Source organism: Poecilia latipinna, unplaced genomic scaffold (assembly GCF_001443285.1).
Source record: "Poecilia latipinna isolate Pla-1442-1.1 unplaced genomic scaffold, P_latipinna-1.0 Scaffold3452, whole genome shotgun sequence".
In the NCBI taxonomy this organism is placed as follows: Eukaryota; Metazoa; Chordata; class Actinopteri; order Cyprinodontiformes; family Poeciliidae; genus Poecilia; species Poecilia latipinna.
This window is the reverse complement of record NW_015116068.1, coordinates 13,676-33,236: the sequence shown is the minus strand read 5'-3', so window position 1 is coordinate 33,236 and position 19,561 is coordinate 13,676. Positions and strand designations below refer to the sequence as shown.

The 19,561-nt window shown below is 38.2% G+C and overlaps 1 protein-coding gene across 4 annotated transcripts; it reads left to right on the top strand.

The window, feature by feature from the left end:
- Positions 1 to 1,248: 1,248 nt before the first annotated feature.
- On the top strand, positions 1,249 to 19,097 carry LOC106941007 (arfaptin-1-like). 4 transcript variants are annotated; one of them, XM_015023911.1, is made up of 10 exons: positions 1,249 to 1,513; positions 4,379 to 4,725; positions 9,975 to 10,073; positions 10,412 to 10,520; positions 11,427 to 11,528; positions 13,328 to 13,440; positions 13,929 to 14,150; positions 15,378 to 15,535; positions 15,694 to 15,868; positions 17,294 to 19,097. In XM_015023911.1, exons 2-10 carry the CDS (start codon positions 4,381 to 4,383, stop codon positions 17,447 to 17,449), a joined length of 1,479 nt encoding a protein of 492 aa, XP_014879397.1. In that variant the 5' UTR covers positions 1,249 to 1,513; positions 4,379 to 4,380; the 3' UTR covers positions 17,450 to 19,097. The 4 variants fall into 4 exon arrangements, with proteins under 4 accessions (XP_014879397.1, XP_014879398.1, XP_014879399.1 ...); XM_015023912.1 differs by lacking the exon at positions 11,427 to 11,528 and having other exon boundaries at positions 1,250 to 1,513; XM_015023913.1 differs by lacking the exon at positions 4,379 to 4,725 and having other exon boundaries at positions 1,253 to 1,513.
- Positions 19,098 to 19,561: the final 464 nt, after the last annotated feature.

Here is a 19,561-nt window from a genome sequence, read left to right as displayed (position 1 = left end):
TAAATTGAACAAATGGTATAAACGAGGTATCTATTTTGCAGGTAAAAATTCATTTAAATTCATTAAACACAATTATCAATGTTTGCTAATGTGAGTTCCTTGATGCTCTGTATGACAGCAGCTCTGATTTGTGGAAGTCGTTACACTACATACAAGTGATAAACAAGTGATAAACATACATTTAAATAATAAGATGCCCACATAACACAAGCAGAAGGATCCAATTAAAATATAAACAAGAAAAATATAAAAAACAAATGATAATGTTAGCTGCCTCAAACATTGAGAGTGTTCCAGCATTTCTTGTATCTTGTTAACACTTTCATCATCGTGCTATGGGGTTTGTTTTCTCTAGATGGTACATAGTATTTTTTTCCAAGGTAGGTAGAATTATGAACAGTTCTAAACATCAGTCTATTTTAACCCAAGACCTTCAGGAAACCTGTATTATTTTTGGTTCACGGTGACTCCAAGAATAGATTCAAATCAATCAATCAGTGGTTTCACTGGAAAATTATAGTTCTGAAAAAAACTAACCAGAAGATTTGAAGAGGTGTACTGAAGAGGATTTGTCATTGTAAATCTCAATAGGGTGGAAAGACTTTGGTGGCTGTGTCTTCAACCAGCTCATCAGTTTCTTAGTTTTTACATTTGTTCTACTACAACCTCACAGACTTGGCCTCTACAAGTCTGTTTTTCAACCTAATCACTACATTAAGATCAGCAGCATGTATCAGAACAGCCAAGTAGAAGCAAAGATTTAAATTCAATAGATCCATAAGTAGGCCTGAAAATCAGTGCTAACTGAGCTTGAGAATTTTTGCAAAGAAGAATCTGTAACAATTTCAAACTCTACGCAGTGCATACTTTTTATTGATTGCATAAAAAGTATGCACTGAAAACCATGCATCTTTTATTTTCCAGTTAACAATTAGGCCCTACTTTGTGTTAGTCTTCTTGCACATAAACTCTAAATAAAATACATTCAAGTTTGTGGTAGCAACATAACACAATGCAAACAAAGGTGGCTGTACAGTACTGTAGCGCTTGTAGAATATCAAACTCAGTAAAAAAATAATCAAGTATTAAATATAGATGCTCCAGGTTTGAGGATACCTTAATATCTAATAAAGTTTTTTTTATTTATTTTTATTTTATTTTTTATTTTTTACGATGAATCCTAAAAGTTAGAGTTGCCAAACTGCAAAGAGCATCTTCCAACAACAGGGGGAGCCCGCGTACTCCAAAGCTTTTGTTCTGATAATAATTGCTTTGTGGGCCTGCATTGGTATTGGAGTCTTTCCGGGGTCTAGACATCACGTCTGCCTTGGTTGAGCGTTAGGAACCACTGATGTCCAGGTTGTAGTTTATCCGCAGAGTTTGCACTAACAGACTGCGCAACAGCTTTCAAGAGAACCTCTGGTTTTGGCGGAGAGGCAGCGCTTAAAGGTTTCAGAAAACTGCTGCGACGGCTAGCAGTTCACAGCTAATAGTTAGCCGCATCCGCAGAGAGGTAATGTATCCAACTTTACAGCTTTTGTCATTCCCCTGCTGGGCTTGGTATGCGTTCCAATCAAAAATATGTTGCAGTTTATAGCCAGGTAACATGCTTTAGTAGAAGTTTTTCTTGAGTTTGTTGTCTGCTATTTAGCCGCATTACCCCAGGCTAGAAGCGTCAACGTCTGCTAGTGAGACGTTCACCTTAATTCAGATGTGTGGGCATGAGTGTTTTACTCTGGCACGTTTCTTATATATTAGTCTATTGCTTTTAAAATATGTTATGTCTGGCTAAGTTGAGGCGATCGCTTGAACCAAAACAGGACGATTCTGGATTGAAATAGTGCTAATAGTACTTTTTGATGCCTTCGTCACGTGACTGTGCTGCAACAGGCGATCCACCCAACCTTGCCAACTATTGAGTCTCTTCCGGGGTGTGAGGTTGTTACACAGAGGAACAACTCTAACTTTTGTGCCACTATTTGTTAATTGCAATTTAAATATACGTGATGGGTTGCTAAAATACCTTTGTGTGTGCAAAGGTTTTCAGGAAGTATTCTAAAGGGAGTGTGTTGTAGATTGCATTTCACAGATGTTAATATATATGCAGAGTTTACAGATTTAAGGGGGAAAAATAATAAAATAAAGGTGCAGATTTGAAGATAAGGCAGCTGACTACGGATTTCTGTAAGGTCACAGTTGATGAGACCTGCTGTAACAGAAGGTAAATGTCCTGATTGTTTTAAGAGCAGTTTGTGAGCGTAGGAACACCTGACTGTGCCTTTGAGCATATCTGCTCTACATGGAGGCTCAGCTGGCCTTGTTGGCTACACTTATCTTTTATTTGCATAGCATAACTGTTGGATTCCACCTCTTGTAGAGTTTAGTGTTCACACAAGAAAGTTATTTAAAAAAATTAGAAGAGTGTTTTGTGCATTTGTTTTTAGCCCCCTGAGTAAATTTACAGAACTACATTCCACCTTAAGCTGAGGCTGATTGGGTGGAGAGAGTCTGTGAACAGAAGTTTTCAGTCTAACCACAGATCATTGTGGATTTGAGAAAGAGCTGGCCCTCTCTTCTTAAAGGCTTCTCAGACAGCTTCCATCTTGGCCTGATAATTTCTGCCAAGCAGCCCTAACTTGAGAGGATTGAGTCAGCTGCTGGGAGTGAGGAGATGACACAACTTCATGTTTTAGTAAGGAGTTGTGGTTGACCCCGTTGCTAGGGGTGGTCCTGTGTTCTAGAGACAATGATTGGTTGATGCACAAAATAAAATAAGTCACTAAAACAAAACCCCACCCATGTATTCAGCTGATAGAAATTGACCAATCACTGTAACCAGACTGGATTAAGAATAGTGTCATAATCATGAAACTATGCAAAATTGATGATTTGCTAGAGCATCAACATGTTGATTGTGCCTTATTTATATTTATATTCCTTATTTATATTCACCATGCTGGTCATTTTACTTTGTCATCAATTTGATATCAATCTGGATGCTCAGATTGTATGAACTTGTTTTATTTGATCAAATGACCAACATAAAATGGAGAATTAAACAGTCAAACAGGATCGCATCGCATCGCATTACGCGTCCACTCAGCCGTAGAAGACCGTCTCACTCACTATATGTTCGTTGATATTCTTTCATTGAAGAAAAAGCCTGGCAGCTCAGTTAACTTAATACTGGCAATTTAAGTTACAGAATTTTATGCACAAACCTGTTTTGTTTAACTTTAAACTGATGGAATTTGATAGAGTATGGAACTTTGTAGAATTATTTTAAATAAAAGTTATCTTTGGTTACACTGTCACATAATTTGAACAGAATCTCTAGTCTGATTAGAAAAATGGTTTCTTAATTGAAAATTGTTGAACCCTAAAAATTGGAATTGAATTGCTGGACACTGAAAGATTTGCATCTGTCCTGCAGATCACTAACTTGTTAAGTTGTGTGTGCGCGCGTCTGCGTATGACAGCAGGGAACGCATTAAGCATGCAGGACAGTGAGTCCTGAGAACCTCTGGGTTACATCCAGGACAGACTCTCCCTCCTGAGCTGAGCCACTGCAGCCTCTATGAATAATGCTGTTGTTGACATCTGAAAACAATTTGCTCATTGGGTTTCTTTTGGGGTGTCAGAGTAAAATGGGTTGAATCCACAAGTTTTTCAGTTTTTTTTATTCATGACTATTTTAAAGCAAAGTGTCATTTTTGTTTCTCTTTCCTGTAGTTGTAACACAAACGTGGAAACACCGAAGGGTTAGGAATACTTTGTAAAGGCACCTTTTATTGCTACTCAACAGTATTGCTAACTCGAGATGTAGTGATCCAATATTAATATGTGTGTCTGTCCCAATATTGAAAATTAATTTCCATGGCGTATCATCAGTGTCGATGTGCCAGATTTACTTTATGTTCTATTTAGAATTCCTGTTTGCACTTGCAGAACCATTTGAAAGGTTTGTTGCAGTTTGTTTTTGCATATTTCACCAAGCAACCTAAAGTTTTTCTGCTTTTATTTTTTTATTAATTTTACATTGACTGTTATCCTCCTAATTGCACTGACTGAACAAATTAAAGTTGTGTTGCTCTTACATGTTTGACCAAGCTTTAAATTAGCTGTACTGGTGCAAAGGTATTAAATAAACTTGTATTTAGGTACTTTTTGTATTTTTTAAAAAAGAAAAATTTTAAGTCAGTTCATCTCTGTTTTTCTGTATCGGATCGGCATCAGCCGATACTAAACCTCAGATATCTGGATTGGTGTTGAAAGTGGAAAAAACAGTGGATCCCTTTGCTAACTGGTGTTCTGTCGTACGTTTGCAGTGCAGCAGCTCTGTGGACGTCTTCATCCTGTCCTGTGTGTCTTGTTTCAGGGATGTCTGAAGTTAGTCTTGAGGCTGAGTTGGGGAAGACCTCAGCAGAGGACCCTCAGAGGGATTGTGAGGAGGCTGATGAAACAGAGGAGAGTTTGAGTGAGGATGTGCCTCCAGAGGTAGCACCCAGTAGCAGGGGAGGAGAGGACAAAGCTGACGTACTGTATGAGATCGATATTAACAGTGATGAAGAAACCGCAGAGTCGTCCAGTAAGGATGCTCAGGGGCAGGATGAGGGTCCTCTGTCGGGAACCGTGGCGTCCAGCAGGGTGGGCAGCGGGGCTAAACTCCAGGCTGAATCGGCCGGAACACCAAAGGGAAACAGAGATTCTCTCTCTGAAACAAAGGTGATATTTATTTACATTCATTATTGAAAATCAAGTCTTTCTGGCACTTCCTCTCTGCGCTGCAGCCTATCGCGTTTTATTTCTTGGTTTCCAGTGATGGTGGCGGGCTCTTCCTGTTAAATCCATTTATTCAGTTACACGTGATTGTGCTTCTTTTTTTAGAAATGAATTATTAGGGTGCTTGCGTTGCATATTCTGTCTTTGCTTTAGTCTGAAGTTGTGTGTTGGATTTAAGATGCTTTGCTGGAGCATTTGGAAGGAACCTGTTGATGTTGGTTGTGGGCTTGGTGGCATTCTTCCCAACTGGCAGGCTGTTGCTCAGTGATGCGCTTCATGCATTTCTGCATAGAAGATCAAATGTGCAGATTTTCTCTCTCTCTGTCTTACTGCAAACTGATTTAACTCTGTATATGCATTTCATTGTGTTACAAAGTGTTATACTTTAATAATCTCACCTTGCAACAAGTAATTATTTCTTTGCAGGTTTTTGCAGCCAATATGATAAATCCTTGTAGTTTGGTTGCAGTGCCACGTTTCTTGTTTTTCTGGAAGCTCTTCAGACTGTTGCCTGATGTCACTTCAGGGTTACCTTGCTAATTGCATTGACAGTTCCCAAAGATGCACCAATAAAGCTTTTACTGGAAGATTTCTTTTTGACCTTCCAAATTAGATTATCTACAAATGAAGGATTAAAAATGTGCTGCAGGTTCTTAAATAAAGTGATTTTTAATTATTTAATAATAAAGCACATATCCCAAGTACTTTTTTCCATTTTAGTTATTCCACTTAAAAGTGCATCAACGTACATGATGTTGGTTGATGTTTATAGGCTGAATATTTTGGAAGCTCTTGGTTTTGCTGCATTTATTGAACATCAGAACATCTGTGCTGGTCATAGCTGATCATGGGTCAGTTTACAGATTCATTTTTTTGTGGTTGTTTTGCAGTCCCACATCGTGCAGAACATTCTGCAGTCAAGAGGCAATATATGAGCATTTCCTTATTTGCTGACGTCGCAGGCCGGACAATGGGATTGTTGTTTTCACCAGTCACTCCCTCACCAGTCTGGCTCGTCTCCAGCTGTAGGGATTCAAACTACATCCTGTCACTTTACATGGCTCAGTCGATTGGAGCCTCTTTACCATTGTGTGTGTGTGTGTGTGTGTGTGAGTGTGCTGTCTCCAGTGTGTTTGACTCTTGAGGCGTCATAATTGGTTCATGTTCAGGCCCCATCCTTTAAAGGGTTGCCATTATAAAACAAGGCATATATACCTAAGTATATAGGCTTGTCACAATAATCAATAAATCAATGAATCATGTGACAAATGAAAACAAACTCAATAATTTCCATTAGTATAAGTTATCGTTCATCTTTTTTCTCTCTCTCTCTTTCTATCAAAAACTATATGATAAAAGTCTTCAGTTTGGTGCTTTGGTCTCAACCAGCCCTTTTTTTGAAGGACAATTTTGTGTCCAAGTACTTCATAATTCATTTTATTTGTTTATTTCTTTTAGAGATTTAAACCGTCTTCCAGTTCAAGTGTTAAATGTTTATTAGAATTCAAAATTTATTGTAGAATGTGTTCTTATAATTTTGTCATTACCATTGTATTATGTAACAGTGGCCTCAAAACAACAATATTATTGTTCATCGCAATAACTTCTGGAACAATTTATCGTCCAACAAAATTTATCATGACAGGCAGGCATGTATAGTTTTGGTACATCTCTAATGAAAAATAAAGTTTACTAGCTACTTTACAAAACTTTGTTACCTTTGTTTGTTCTTCTTAACGCCACTGAATCAGATAAAGCGGAGCATCAGACTGGAAGCAATCTGATGTGCAGCATGCAGTCAGACAGGTAGAGCCAGGCCTGTGTGTGCTGACTGCATGCTGGTGTCCCATGGCCTTTCATTATGCATGGCTCTGTCACATAATACAACAGTCAACACACTTTGCCACATATGTACGTTTAAAATTGTGACTCTGCTAATCGTTATGTTCCTTTTAAATTGTTGCAATGAAGAGAAGCATTCCACTCAGATATTAAAGCAAATTTTATATTATTTGAAAATTGACAGAGAATCATAAAGGTCAGATAGGGTTGCTGTGACTAGTCAACAAAACCAACATTAGTTTTTCTTGGCATCTAATTCTGTCAACTTTTTTTTGTTGTTTTCTTTAGTATTTAAAAAAAAAGTTGGAGATGTTTTTCATCAAACTTGATTCGAGAGAGAGAGAGATGCACACACGCTCACACACACACACCCTGGGTGCATTTTGCACCTGTGTGTTTGTGTGCCCACCTCCACTGATTGGCTGGTTCCATCTGAGCTACATTTTCAAAATGAAGAAAATAATTAATATTTTGCACATATTTAAAAAAAAAATCATCAAAATCATTTTAAATATGTAAGCAAATATTTGTATATTAAAATGAATTTAGTTAAATGTAAGACATGTCAGTTCTTTCATAACAAATAAAATGTTATTTGTTATGATGTATAACATATATGTCATATAATATTTTATTATAATAAAAATTTATCTAGAAATAAAAAGGTTGGCTTTCAGAATGTCTAATATGAGACTGAACTGCAAATAAAAATGAAACTCCAAAGGAAAAATCATGTTAGCACCACTCTCCTTTAAACAATTATATAGTTAGTAAATTCATTTGATTAGTTTGGTTTAAACATAATTAGTTTATTATTTTATCTTTACAGTTAGAAGTAATTAAAAAGCTAATTAAAAATTAATAAAAAAAATTTAAAAAGTAATTAAAAAAAAGTAATTAAAAATTAAAATCATTCAAACTTGAATGATTAACACTAATTTTTCCATAAACACTGACAGGAGTCTCCCTCACAGTTTACTGTGCAGGTAAAACCGATCTGGCCTCCAGCGTCTCCTCTGCAGCCGCTGTCGTCTCTTCAGCTCCTCATGCATGTCTGTTGTGTTGCAACGAAACCTTGGATCACCCAAACACTCCAGTGTACTTTAAACAAGTAAATTAACTCTTCATGCAACGGTGAAAAGTTCAAATTCACAAAAAAATTGTCCGATATAAATATTGATTTAAACACATTACATCAAAAATAGGACTGGTGGGAGCAGCCCTACATGAATTATTCAGGGCTGAATTATACGTCTGCCTTAGATCCCAATATTTGATCAGATAAAAGTTTATTTATTTACCTTTTATCCTACACTGTTGATCACTTTTTATTTCATTCATGTAAATTATATTCTTCAGTCTTTAACTTTTTGTTTGGTTACTCATCAGTTCATTTGTCGAATAAACTGTTGGTAGGATCATTAAATTTTTTTAATCAGATAAAAGCAGTGTTTTACAAATATTTTAGTGGATTAGTATGAACAAAACCTCCAAAATGAAACACTTGGTTTACAAGACCAGGATCCTGTTACCCAATGATCTGACAGTTATTTAAATTATTTACACACTGCATGAAGGATCTTATTCAGAGTTTACTGACAGTCTAAACTGTTCATAAATACTCTTTTAGCCGTTTGAAGCTGCAGCTTTCACAGTTAAACCTCGTGGAGTAGCTTCAGAGTGTCATGCTGATTAGGTCAGTGTCCCAGTTTCCAGCTCCACACTGATTAGGCTGTAAAATTAAAGCGAGTCCTGAGTCTATAACCAGCGTGTGTAAAGTGTGTGTAGCCACACCCTGTGGCTCTCCAGGGAAGCAGCTCACAGATGTTTCAGAACAGTCTTTATTTTCAGACTCCATGTCTCACATTGAGGCTCCAGCTGTAGAAATGGGATCTGTTTTCTAAGTTAATAGTCAATAGCAGCTTTTAGACTTTAGGAACTTTTTGCAGTTCTCTAGTATTGTTAGACATAGTTCCTCTTCTGTTTGTGTGCGTCACACAAACGGCTCCATCTGAACATGCTGAACTACTTTTCTAGGCTTTAGTTATTTTTAGCTGTTTACCCCTTTTTGAAAAGTAATTTTTTAAATCAACCTTTAATTAGCGTGACGGAAACTGTAATACAGTAGTCGATCTAAGATGACTGACTTGGTGGTAAGGCCTTAAATACACACATACTGCCTCTACACCTGACGTTAGTTGTGTAAAAGGAAAACATGTCGTTCTCTCTGCATGTTGCATCACGTTGTCTGGTAATCAGCCAGTATGTTTGCTTTAAAATATGGTAGTGCTAATAACTGACGCAGACTTTGGCTGGACTAGAGCTACATGTCCTGGTCAACATTTAACTCATTAACATGACCATGAAAATCTCCTTTCAACCTGCTGGATTATTTAAAGAAAATTCAAGCTTGAGATGATACATTTTTACCCCTTTGGAATGTTTTTTGTTGTTTAAAAAAAATACATTTTGTTGTATTTTCTGCAGTTGAAGCAGAAAAAGACATGCGTCTTTAAGGTCAAATTTTGAGAGGAGGTAGCTGCCATTTGTCCTGTCAGTAAATCCTCCCACTGGAGCTGTGCCTCTGCAGCTCCTCCAGAGTCGGCACGGACCTGCGATTTTTTTTCAAAGGTTGAAATCCATTTTGTCAACTTAACCCTGTTTAATAAGGGTGCACTGATAAAGCTGCTCCGAATGTAATTAATTTTGGGAATTGGTGATCAGCCGATAGTTGCATCTAAAGCTGATCTTATCCCTCGATCTTAAATCAGCCACTGACCTCTTCTGCTCTGCTGTCAGAGGTCTGACTGAATGACCGGCCCACCAGGTCACGTCTGCACCTTTGCAGTTAACAAAAGTCACTCCACTGTGGCCAACTCAGCAACATTCTCGCTATATTTAGTGACATTTCAGACCAAAATATCGAAATGGGAAGGTCAGGCTTTTTTAAATGTCAGTAATCGCCAATTGGCCAGACAACTGTAATCTGTGCACCCCTTATGTTTGACCTCTACAAAAATACAGTCAACACACAATTTTCTGAATTTTTCTTCCTTCTCAGAAGGCAGCCATGTTTTTGTTTGCTGACCAAAGAAGCATAAAATTTCTTTTTAAGTTGGTGGCTGCAACTTGACAAAAAGTGAAAATCCAGCCGATGTGAATACTTTTGCCATGTAATGTATAATATTCAGATGATTATTCACTGGGAAGTTGCCCATCTGTTTAGATTTTGGCCAATATTATTGGGGTATTGTCCAGAAGGTGGCAGAACACAGCTGTGTGGGTGGAGAGTTCTTTGACTTCTCTGTCTTCTGCTCCAGTAACGGCTCCATTTCTCCTCCTGGTTCCAGGAGAGCACAATGGCTGATTGTCACCGAGGCTCAGCCGCTGAGATCCCCGTCACCAGCAATGGAGACCTGGATCAGAGTCCAGACAAGGTGTTCCTCAGGGTAGGCCTCTGGGCGCAGTCTTTGGCATCTTCACTCTCTCCTCAATTTCATTATTTCTTAACAGTCAAACTTTACCTAAAACTTGTAGTGCAGCAATTCTCTGCTAAATATTCTCCCCCTCCTAAAATAATGGTCATTTTGTTGTCATGTGATTTTTGTTTTTTTGTTTTTTTTTTGTTGTTGTTGTTTTTGTTTACCTAAAACATATTTTGTAAAGAGAGGGAGTGTGATTTCTACAAAAATCACCTTTGGCAATAAATGACTTGGGCCATTATTTTAGTAAGGTGACCACATGTGAGCTTCCACTTCCACTGTGAACACAAGTCTCATTTCCACAGGATTCCCACTCTGCTCCTCCAGGGAGCATGAAGGTCTCGGACTCTTCTGTCTCTGCCAGCAGCTTTGTCTCACCACCAGAGGGCATCATCGAATCAGGACCACACAAAGGTAAACAATTACCCCCACCCCCTGTTTTCTCCCTCTTTTTGTCTTTCTGTTCCGTGACTGTTAAGTTTTTGAAGCAGGAGTCTTCTAGTCAGTCTTTCATGTAGCAGCTCTTTGTGTTTACAATCTGTAAGCCAATTTCAATAAGCAATTAGTCACACGATAAAATAAAATGAACTTAATCATTTCCATTCTGATGATATTTTTTTGAAGGGCAATTTTTTTTAGAGACTTCACAATCCATTTTATTTCTGGTTTCAGTAGTGTGTTTATGTTCGTTTTATTTATTGTTTTTGATGTTTTTTGTTTAGGCTGTCGTCTAGTTCCAGTGTCAGGCGTTCTTTACAAAATTAGATTTTATTAATCTTTGAGAGAGCGAATTTCTATTTTTATGTCATTATCACTTTATTACTTGAAAGTGCTCTCAAGCAACAATATTATCATGTATCGCAGTCATTACTGTGACAATTTATCGTCCCACAAAATTTATGCTCATAATAGGCCTAACAATCTGCACGTGTCCCAGTTCTCCACCTTTGTTTTAATCCTTACTGAAAGACAAATTTGAATGTGAGAAAGAGGGCGCTGATTTGAATTGAATGAGTCTGCTCTGATCTCCTGGTTTAACCCTCATGTCCTTTTCATCATCAGGTGCTTGTTAGAAATTCTAATAAAAGCCTCCCTGCAGAGCAGAGAGCTGTGGCAGCCTGCTCACCTCAGTGTTCCCATGGTTATTTTCCACGTTGTTCTCCTCAGCAATTCAGGAAGCCCTTTTGTACATTTTGCACTCTTGTCTGCAGTGTAAACTCTACTGTAAAGAGGGGTCAACACTGATGGGGATAGTCCTGTTTATAATTTAATGGCAGGAAGTAAATCTACTGCTGAATCATAATTGTGAATGTTTCCCAGAGTCGGCAAGCCTGCCCTCTTCTCCTGTGAATCCTGTAGCTTCCAGCTCGGCTGTCGCCAGCCGCCTGGCGCGCTCCTTCAGCGATAGTCAGGCGGATTCAGGTACCTGAAGCTACAATGTTTCAACTAGACAATAATAAATCACAACTCAACGCATTTTAATCTTCTGCTTGTTTCTGCGGGCTGCGTTTCATTCTTGACAAAACTCTTTCCCTTTTTCGCTTGTGGGCTCTCTAAATATTTCCTCTACATCAGCACGTCTAGCTGAAATAGTCTTTAGTTTCTTTTCGGTGATTTAGATGCGAATCTTTCTGAAACAAATTTTAGAACCTTAAGCTTTATCTGGGAGAAATTCCTTTTACATTTCCAACTTGTTGGCGGTTCCTGCTCGCAGTATTTTATCCTTGCAGAAGGTGGCACAGAGTACTCTAAATGGAGCCTTACTCACATAATGGAGGAAGAGTTGATCAGACAAAGATCCAGTCGTTTCATGGGAATGTTGGCAAATGTCTCGATAGCTTAGATCAGGATTTTCAAGCTCCAGTTCTTGAGGGCCTCCCTGGTCCAACACCTGGATCAAATGACTGAAGCTCTGCTCACAAAGCAGGTCTTGATGCTCAATTCCAATTCTCAGTTAATCAATTGAGGCATTTATAGATTGATTTTTCCAAGTTCATCTGTATCAGAGCCAACTGTATCATCACAAGATCACAATGGCGCTGATCGCAAATGATGTCAAACTGCCAAATTTAGAACATCGCACCGCCGCCATTTTAGTTCCAGACAAACAAGAGCAGTAAGCTGTGTTTTGGGGGGGAAGTCTGAGCAACTGCTTTAGTTTGATTGGTTGATTTAGGTTATTAATATGTAATGCCCACCAATAGCTGCTTGCCAAAGTCAAATAAACTCAAGATGAATAACTGTTTCATCTGACAGCCAGCTGATGTAGTGACAGGGTGAGGTGCTCACCATGGCGACCCATGGGTTTTTTTAGAATTATAAAAATGAACTCAAAGAATTGATGAATTGATATTTTTACCTACATCGACTGCCCAGCAGGAACGTGGTGAGTTGGCCCAGATGACTTGGTGCTAGTGAGTGCCAGCTACCACACTGTTCATAGACGGAATGTAAAACCTGCCTTCTTTCCGCTCACTTTGAGTCCTCTGCATTTCAGCCACAGTTTAACTGTGATGGTTCTGTGTGGAGCTTCTGGACGTCCTCATCGTCAAACATCACACACACTTCAGCTCTCGCCATTCTGTTTGTGTTTTGCCTGTTCAAACCTCTGGGCAACAGTTGCATCTTCGCTGCATGACTTTCAGAATATATTTCATTATATTGTCAGTCATAGTAAGCCCACATTTGTTTGCCGCTCCTGATTATTTCGGCTCACTTCACTGTTACCAACATTCTGAGTGAAAAACATCGACTAAAAATCCAGACCATAAGCGTCAAAATGTGCTTGTAGGGCTCCTGTCTGTATATTTAACTGGTCTGCTTTAACAGAGGGAAATACTCATAATCATCTACACAGTGACCTGGTTCACTAAAAATCTGTACATCAATCTGCTTACTATAAATAAATATATACATCTGCTGTTTTATTGAATTTTCACTTGATTGTTTTTCTGCATTCTGGGTTCTCTTTACATTTGCTCTTTAGTTTCTTAATGTCTATAAAACATCTCTAATCCTCTCTTCAGCTCTGAAAAGGCTCATGATTTTAATTAGATTATTCTTAATTTCTTAAACATTGTTTTTCTGAGCTTTGTCCTTAGTACTGACAATCAGAATAACCTGTTTTAAGAAGCATAGACGTTGGCTTCTGTCTAGAGTTTTTCTTTCTCCTTTTAATATTAATATTTCAGTCACTAAGTGAATGTCGTTTAACTGTCCAGGCACAATGCAAACTCCGCCGGGCAGCGGAGCGGTGGTCCTGTCAGACGACCTGAAGAACCCCGCCATGGAAAAACTTGACCTGGTCAGAAAGTGGAGCATCAACACGTATAAAGTAAATTTCTCTGCACTTCTCTTCTTATTCTGTCCATTTCCTCCTCTTCTCTCCTTATCCCTCCTGTTTATCTTCTGTCACTTGGTTACAGTAGCAGTGTTTCCATTAACTATGAAACTGCAAATAAATTTGATAGAAACATGGCAGTTAAAAAAAAAAAAACTCACATTTTTTGCTAAAGTTTTGCACTTGGATGAGGTGGTTTTTCAGCTGTGTCAAAATAGATGTATTTCACAAATGTGTAATGGAAACACTTCAGCATCAGAGGAGTCACATGATTAACAGCTGGATGTTACTACTGGCAAAAACGAAGAAGACAACAGGAAGTAGTTGGAGGATGATGATTTTTTATTTTTATTTTTTGGACAATGTAGAGCTGGCTCCATCAGAGCTCTCACAGCATCACAGTTCATAAAAAGTGTGTCATTCCAAGCCTAGGCTCCTCCCAGTGTGAGTGTTTGTGATCATTTGTCTGCTGTCCTCTGCAGTGCACCCGGCAGATCCTGTCAGAGAAGCTGGGCCGCGGCTCCAAGACTGTGGACCTGGAGCTGGAGGCGCAGATCGAGCTGCTCCGTGAAAACAAGAGAAAGTACCAGAATGTGATCAAGCTGGCTCAGGCACTGGCCAATCAGCTGTCCCAAATAATGCAGACTCAGAAGCAGCTTGGCGATGCCTTCGCCGACCTCAGCCTCAAGTCACCTGAGCTCCATGTGAGTCAATGTGTGAGTGAGCGGTTCACCTGGCTGGATTCATCTACAGGAGGCTCTGAGGAGCTCAACAAACTGGAGGAAGCCGCGTTCATGATTAGTCAACAAATTCTTCTTTCAATCAGTACATCTAAATAACTCATTTATATGTTTGCTCAGCCATATTGGCCATTTACTGCATAACAAAAATGTAAACAAAGATGTGTTAAAATTAATAATGGCCTCAAGCTGAGGTCTTAAACTTAGGGCTGCCATGGTGCTGCAGGGTGTCATGAGGTTTCTGAGTAGACCATTTGAATATATATATTTTTTGTAATTCAGAATTGATTTAAATACACAATATGAATCAAAAAAATATTTAAAAAATGATAAAAGGATGCGCAAAGTAACGTATTACAGTCAGAAATTCAACCATTCAGCTCAGTGAGCAATAAACTCACTGAGTTATGTTAACAATATCTTTATTGTTAACGTAACAATAAACTGTTATGTTAACAGTTCTGCATTTTCTGGATGTCAGTTTGTTCATGGCAGTGGATTTAGCAGGCAGACATTTTGCATTCAAACTTTATGTTTAATATAAAAACAATTACATGTCCACATTTCTAAAGACTATTTTTTTTTCAAAGACGTTACATGAATGATCAGGAGTTCCTGAAAAACTAGAAAGCACTTTACACCAGTAACAGATCAAAAACCTGTAATAACTTTGTTGTTGAGCTCACTTGTCTATTTATTCAATAATTTAGCATCAAAAATGGTTTTTGGATTGAATATTTTTGACTTATTGCGATCCATTAATTACAAACCCTTTAAATCAATTACAAAATGTTGACGGAGGAGTCCCACCATTAGCAGTTACATTTTGTTTAGAAAAGGGTGAATAATTAACCATTACTCAATGCTTTGTAAAAGTATTCACACCCCTTGACCAATAGAACTTTATTTTTCTGTTTTTATTGTTTTTTTAATGATGGACTCAAAACAGTCCATAAAGATGAAGCCTTCACTGTTCCTTAAGCCAACAATTAAAGGAATTGTTTAGTAAAGATTTCACTGACAAATCAGACGTCTTTTGTGCGTTTGAGCTGGACTTTTTTTATTATTATTATTTTGAGAGAGAAGGAAACCCATCAACAAATAACTTGATAGTTTTTGTGTTAAGGTCTTACTTGTTTTAACATGTTTGTTTGCTTGAACAGTTTTGCCATTATCCATCTGGTTTTTCAGGAGGAGTTTGGTTACAACGCCGACACGCAGAGGCTTCTGTCCAAAAATGGAGAGACTTTGCTGGGCGCCATCAACTTCTTCATCTCTAGCGTGGACACACTTGTAGACAAAACAATCGAAGACACCATGATTAATATCAAACAGTATGAGACTGCCAGGTAATTCCCGTGTGAGAGCGATTTGGTTCCTCCTCCAGTTCTGTTCTAGTGTTTCAAGGAATCTGTTCAGAACACATTCTGAGCCGATTGTTCCTGCATAAAATGTAAACACATGCTTTAATGGATCTGATGCAAGTTCTTTATTTAAACATGCACAGGGTCGAGTACGATGCATATCGTACAGATTTGGAGGAGCTGAACCTCGGGCCACGTGATGGAAACACCATGCCGAAGATCGAGCAATCCCAGCAGCAATTCCAGATCCACCGCGAGAAGTTTGAAAGGATGCGGAACGATGTCTCTGTGAAGCTCAAGTTCCTGGAGGAGAACAAGGTTAGCTTCTGGCTCTTCTGCTGTGGTGACCTACAGAGGCACATGTTTGTTGGCGCTCATTTTGGATATGTGTAGAAATCCTGGATTTTTCTTATTGCCGTACTATAATCTCTCACTAAAAAATCAAACCTTTTAAGATGAGTGAATTAGTTCAGTGGCAAAAGCAATCCCTCATTCAACATAATTAACAAAATGGCTCAATCTGGTGTGTGTGCATCTTTTTTTTTCTTTTTTTTTTCAACCTCCCCTTCTTCCATTTCCCAGGAGAACAACATTTTACATTATTTTTAAAAAAATATTTCTATCGTGAGTTGACCCATATGATTTTAGGAATGCACCAATAAATTTGCCAGCTTATAAATCTGCTCTGATTTCATTAATTTTGAGAAATCAGCAGTTGGCTGATGCTTTCATGTAAAACCAATTTTTAACCAACAACCTTATCTTCCTCCACAAAAGTCTGAATATCAGTGACTGTCCTCTATTTGTTCTACAATGAGAGAGAGAGATGAGGAGCAAGAGGCGATTTTTAAATGGGTTTATTTCGTAAAACGGCACAGAACAGCACTTTCTTTCACATCAGACAAGTCACATGATCATCAACCGGATGTTGCCACTGGTGCAAACCACAAAGACGAAGTGCAGGACGGTTTTTAATGACTTATCGCATGAACAGACTTATTCACATGAGATTGTGTTTCTTGTTTAATGAAAACACTGCAATTGCAAAATAGTTTTTTCAACAATTAGTGGAATATTGATAACATTTTGCACGCATTTGTCATGGAAACGCAACCATAAAACTGCAGTCGCTTCACCCCTATATTTTATGTATCGTTTATCTGTTGAAAGACCAGATGAAATGTTAATTGAGTTAACTAGTAGAGTGCAATTTAACAGTGTCTCTAAGGAAACAAACAGCTTCATAGTCCGTCACCATAGTGGCCATGCTTCTCCACCATTTATCCTTTTTTTAGTCTTGCCCTAATCTCATCTGACAACACCACACAGCAAGATATATTTTAGAGACTTTTTTTTGTCTTTCTACCGTCCATCTTACTGGAAACCTAAAATAAGTATCTCTGTGGTGTTTGTATCTCAGAGAAACCAGACATCCTGAGTTATTGAGATCTGGGAAACTCATCAACTCAAAAACCAAATTTAAATGATTATCCAGTTTTGCTAAGTGATTACTAGGAGTATGATAATTGTGCTGCCAAATATATTTCTTCAAAATAAGCATCTCCAATCATGAGAATGAATATTCTTGAATCAAGAGTTTCACTTTTCTACACATTGTCAGTGTGAGATTATGTAGCTGCAATAAAATCAGCTTCCACCCAAGAGGACCAACAAATCTGCCCAGATCTCAGTGTACGGATCAGTGTACTGAAGTCCTTTCTTTGCTGTTTGTCCCTCCATCAGGTGAAGGTGTTGCATAACCAGCTCATCCTCTTCCACAATGCTATAGCTGCATACTACGCTGGGAACCAGCAGCAGCTGGAGCAGACTCTCAAGCAGTTCCACATCAAGTTGAAAATGCCTGGCGGGGAAAGTCCCTCCTGGCTGGAAGAGCACTAAACACTCCCGGCTGGCTCAGCTTCACCAAACCTTCCCTTGGAAACTACAGAAACCTTCCTCCTCCTGTAATTTGCTGCTTTTCCAGCTTCTGAAATGAAATCTTCTAACAAAAGGAACAAACTCCTGAACTCCTTTTGTCTATTCTTCCTAAATCATTTCTGTCGTTCTTTCAAATCATAAGAGACGCACTTTTTCTACTGTTTGACAGATCTTGTTGAATGGGAGTTCCAGCAGTAAACACTTTATGAAACTCTAAACGGCCTTTTGTACTCCAGAATATGAATGTTCGTATTCCAGCACAGCACACATGTTGGCGTTCCAGCGGCAGCTACTGGACAAGGACTGCCATTAAATCTCACAACAAACTTGATTCTTTTCTTTCTTTCTTTTTTTTTTTTTTTGGTTTTTGTATTAGCTGACTGAAATGAACGCTTTACTACAGTTAAAAAAAAAAAGCTTTTTGTTGTCGGGACAAATTCCTTCTTGAATTCTGTAAATTGGTTTTTATTTTCACTATCAAGCTGTGACTGAAGTGATAGTGAGACACTTTGTGGAGGGCGCTTTATTTGTAATGTGGTTAACATTTAGCTGAGACGGTGTGTGTGGTTTGTCCTCTGCTGCTGTGTGTAAGGCCTCAAATGTCCCAAATCAATACCTCCAGCATTGATTAATTTGAAAAACCAAAGTTTACAAAATCAAGTTTTGGTTTTCCACAGGACTTCTCGTTAGGTAGACCTGGATCAGCCTCTTCTATTGGATTGCTAGCTAACGTTGAGCTGCTTTAAACTCTCAGCTCCTGACTGCTAACTCATGTTGAACAAAGCAAATTAAATGAGATGTGCATCTTTTTTTTTTTTTTTTTCCTTTATCTCTCGCAAAACCAAAGCGTTTCCAAAAAAAGCTCTAATCATTGAGTCAACGTCACGCTCTGCTTTTAGTTCGTCTATCTTCAGGACATAAAACCGAATGGATGAGAGATTCTCTTAGATTCCAGAAAATGAAGGACCAGCCTTATGTCACTTTAATGTGCCTTGAATCACTTCTTCTCCTGCTCTATAAACACTCCTGCTTCTGGTTTTCAGACCAAGGACCAAACAGTCACAGCACACGGAGATGGAAACATCCAGCACAGTAACTCCAGTGACTTTATGAATTAGTTTTTAAGACGTGTTGCACAATTATGCATTTAGGACTACAAAATAAATTTTTCAGGCCTGTGTGAACCAAAATCCAATTAACTTGATACATTTTCACCTGTAAAGACCAGCATTTGCGGCTGCTACCAGTTTGTCATTGGGGCTATTTAAAGTGTATTTTTCACAAAAAAAAAAAAACAAAACAAAAAAACATTCGTCTTCATGTCGTGTATTTTTCCTATGGCCCACTATAATGGTTTAAAGGGTATGAATCTAGATTCTGTTATTTTCTTGAAAGAAATATATATATTTGTAATCTATATTTTAATGTTAGATTGACCAATTCAGCCTGTTGGTTTATTTTTCTTGAAGGTCTCCAGAATAACATTCTAGTACCGGTGTATAGGGGATAATCACGTTTTGTAATAATGTTACGTTAACAAATGCTGAGATGAAAAGATTCAGAATGTTGTGCAACCTCTTTGGGGAAAATAAAACTTTCTCTTTCTGTATCTGTGTTCAGAGTTTGACTTTTCATTCACGGCTTACAGCAGCAAACTGAAATGTTAACAGTAGCAAAAGATGAATTATGAATTGTGTAATTCAGAGGTTTTCGGTCGACATGATATGGAGTGCTACTGTACCTTACGGAGCTGTCTGCCTCTTCAATTGTGTGCATATTTTAAAGGTGAGAGGAAAACAAGTGGTTAACATTTTCACAAATATAAATCTGAGAAGTGTGGCATACTTTTTTTTCCCCCAGAGGCCCTCTGTGTTAATATAGGCTCATCTTTCTAACTTTCAAGTGGACTTTTATTTACTAATTGGCATAATCGAGTAAAGGCCACTTGATGGTCCATGCCATACTTTTTAATTTTTACCATGATCTTTTTTTAAACCACATTCTTATTTGTTTACCTCCCAGTTCTGCACTGCTTTGTTTGTGGATCATAAACTCCCAGTGAAGTATGTGGTA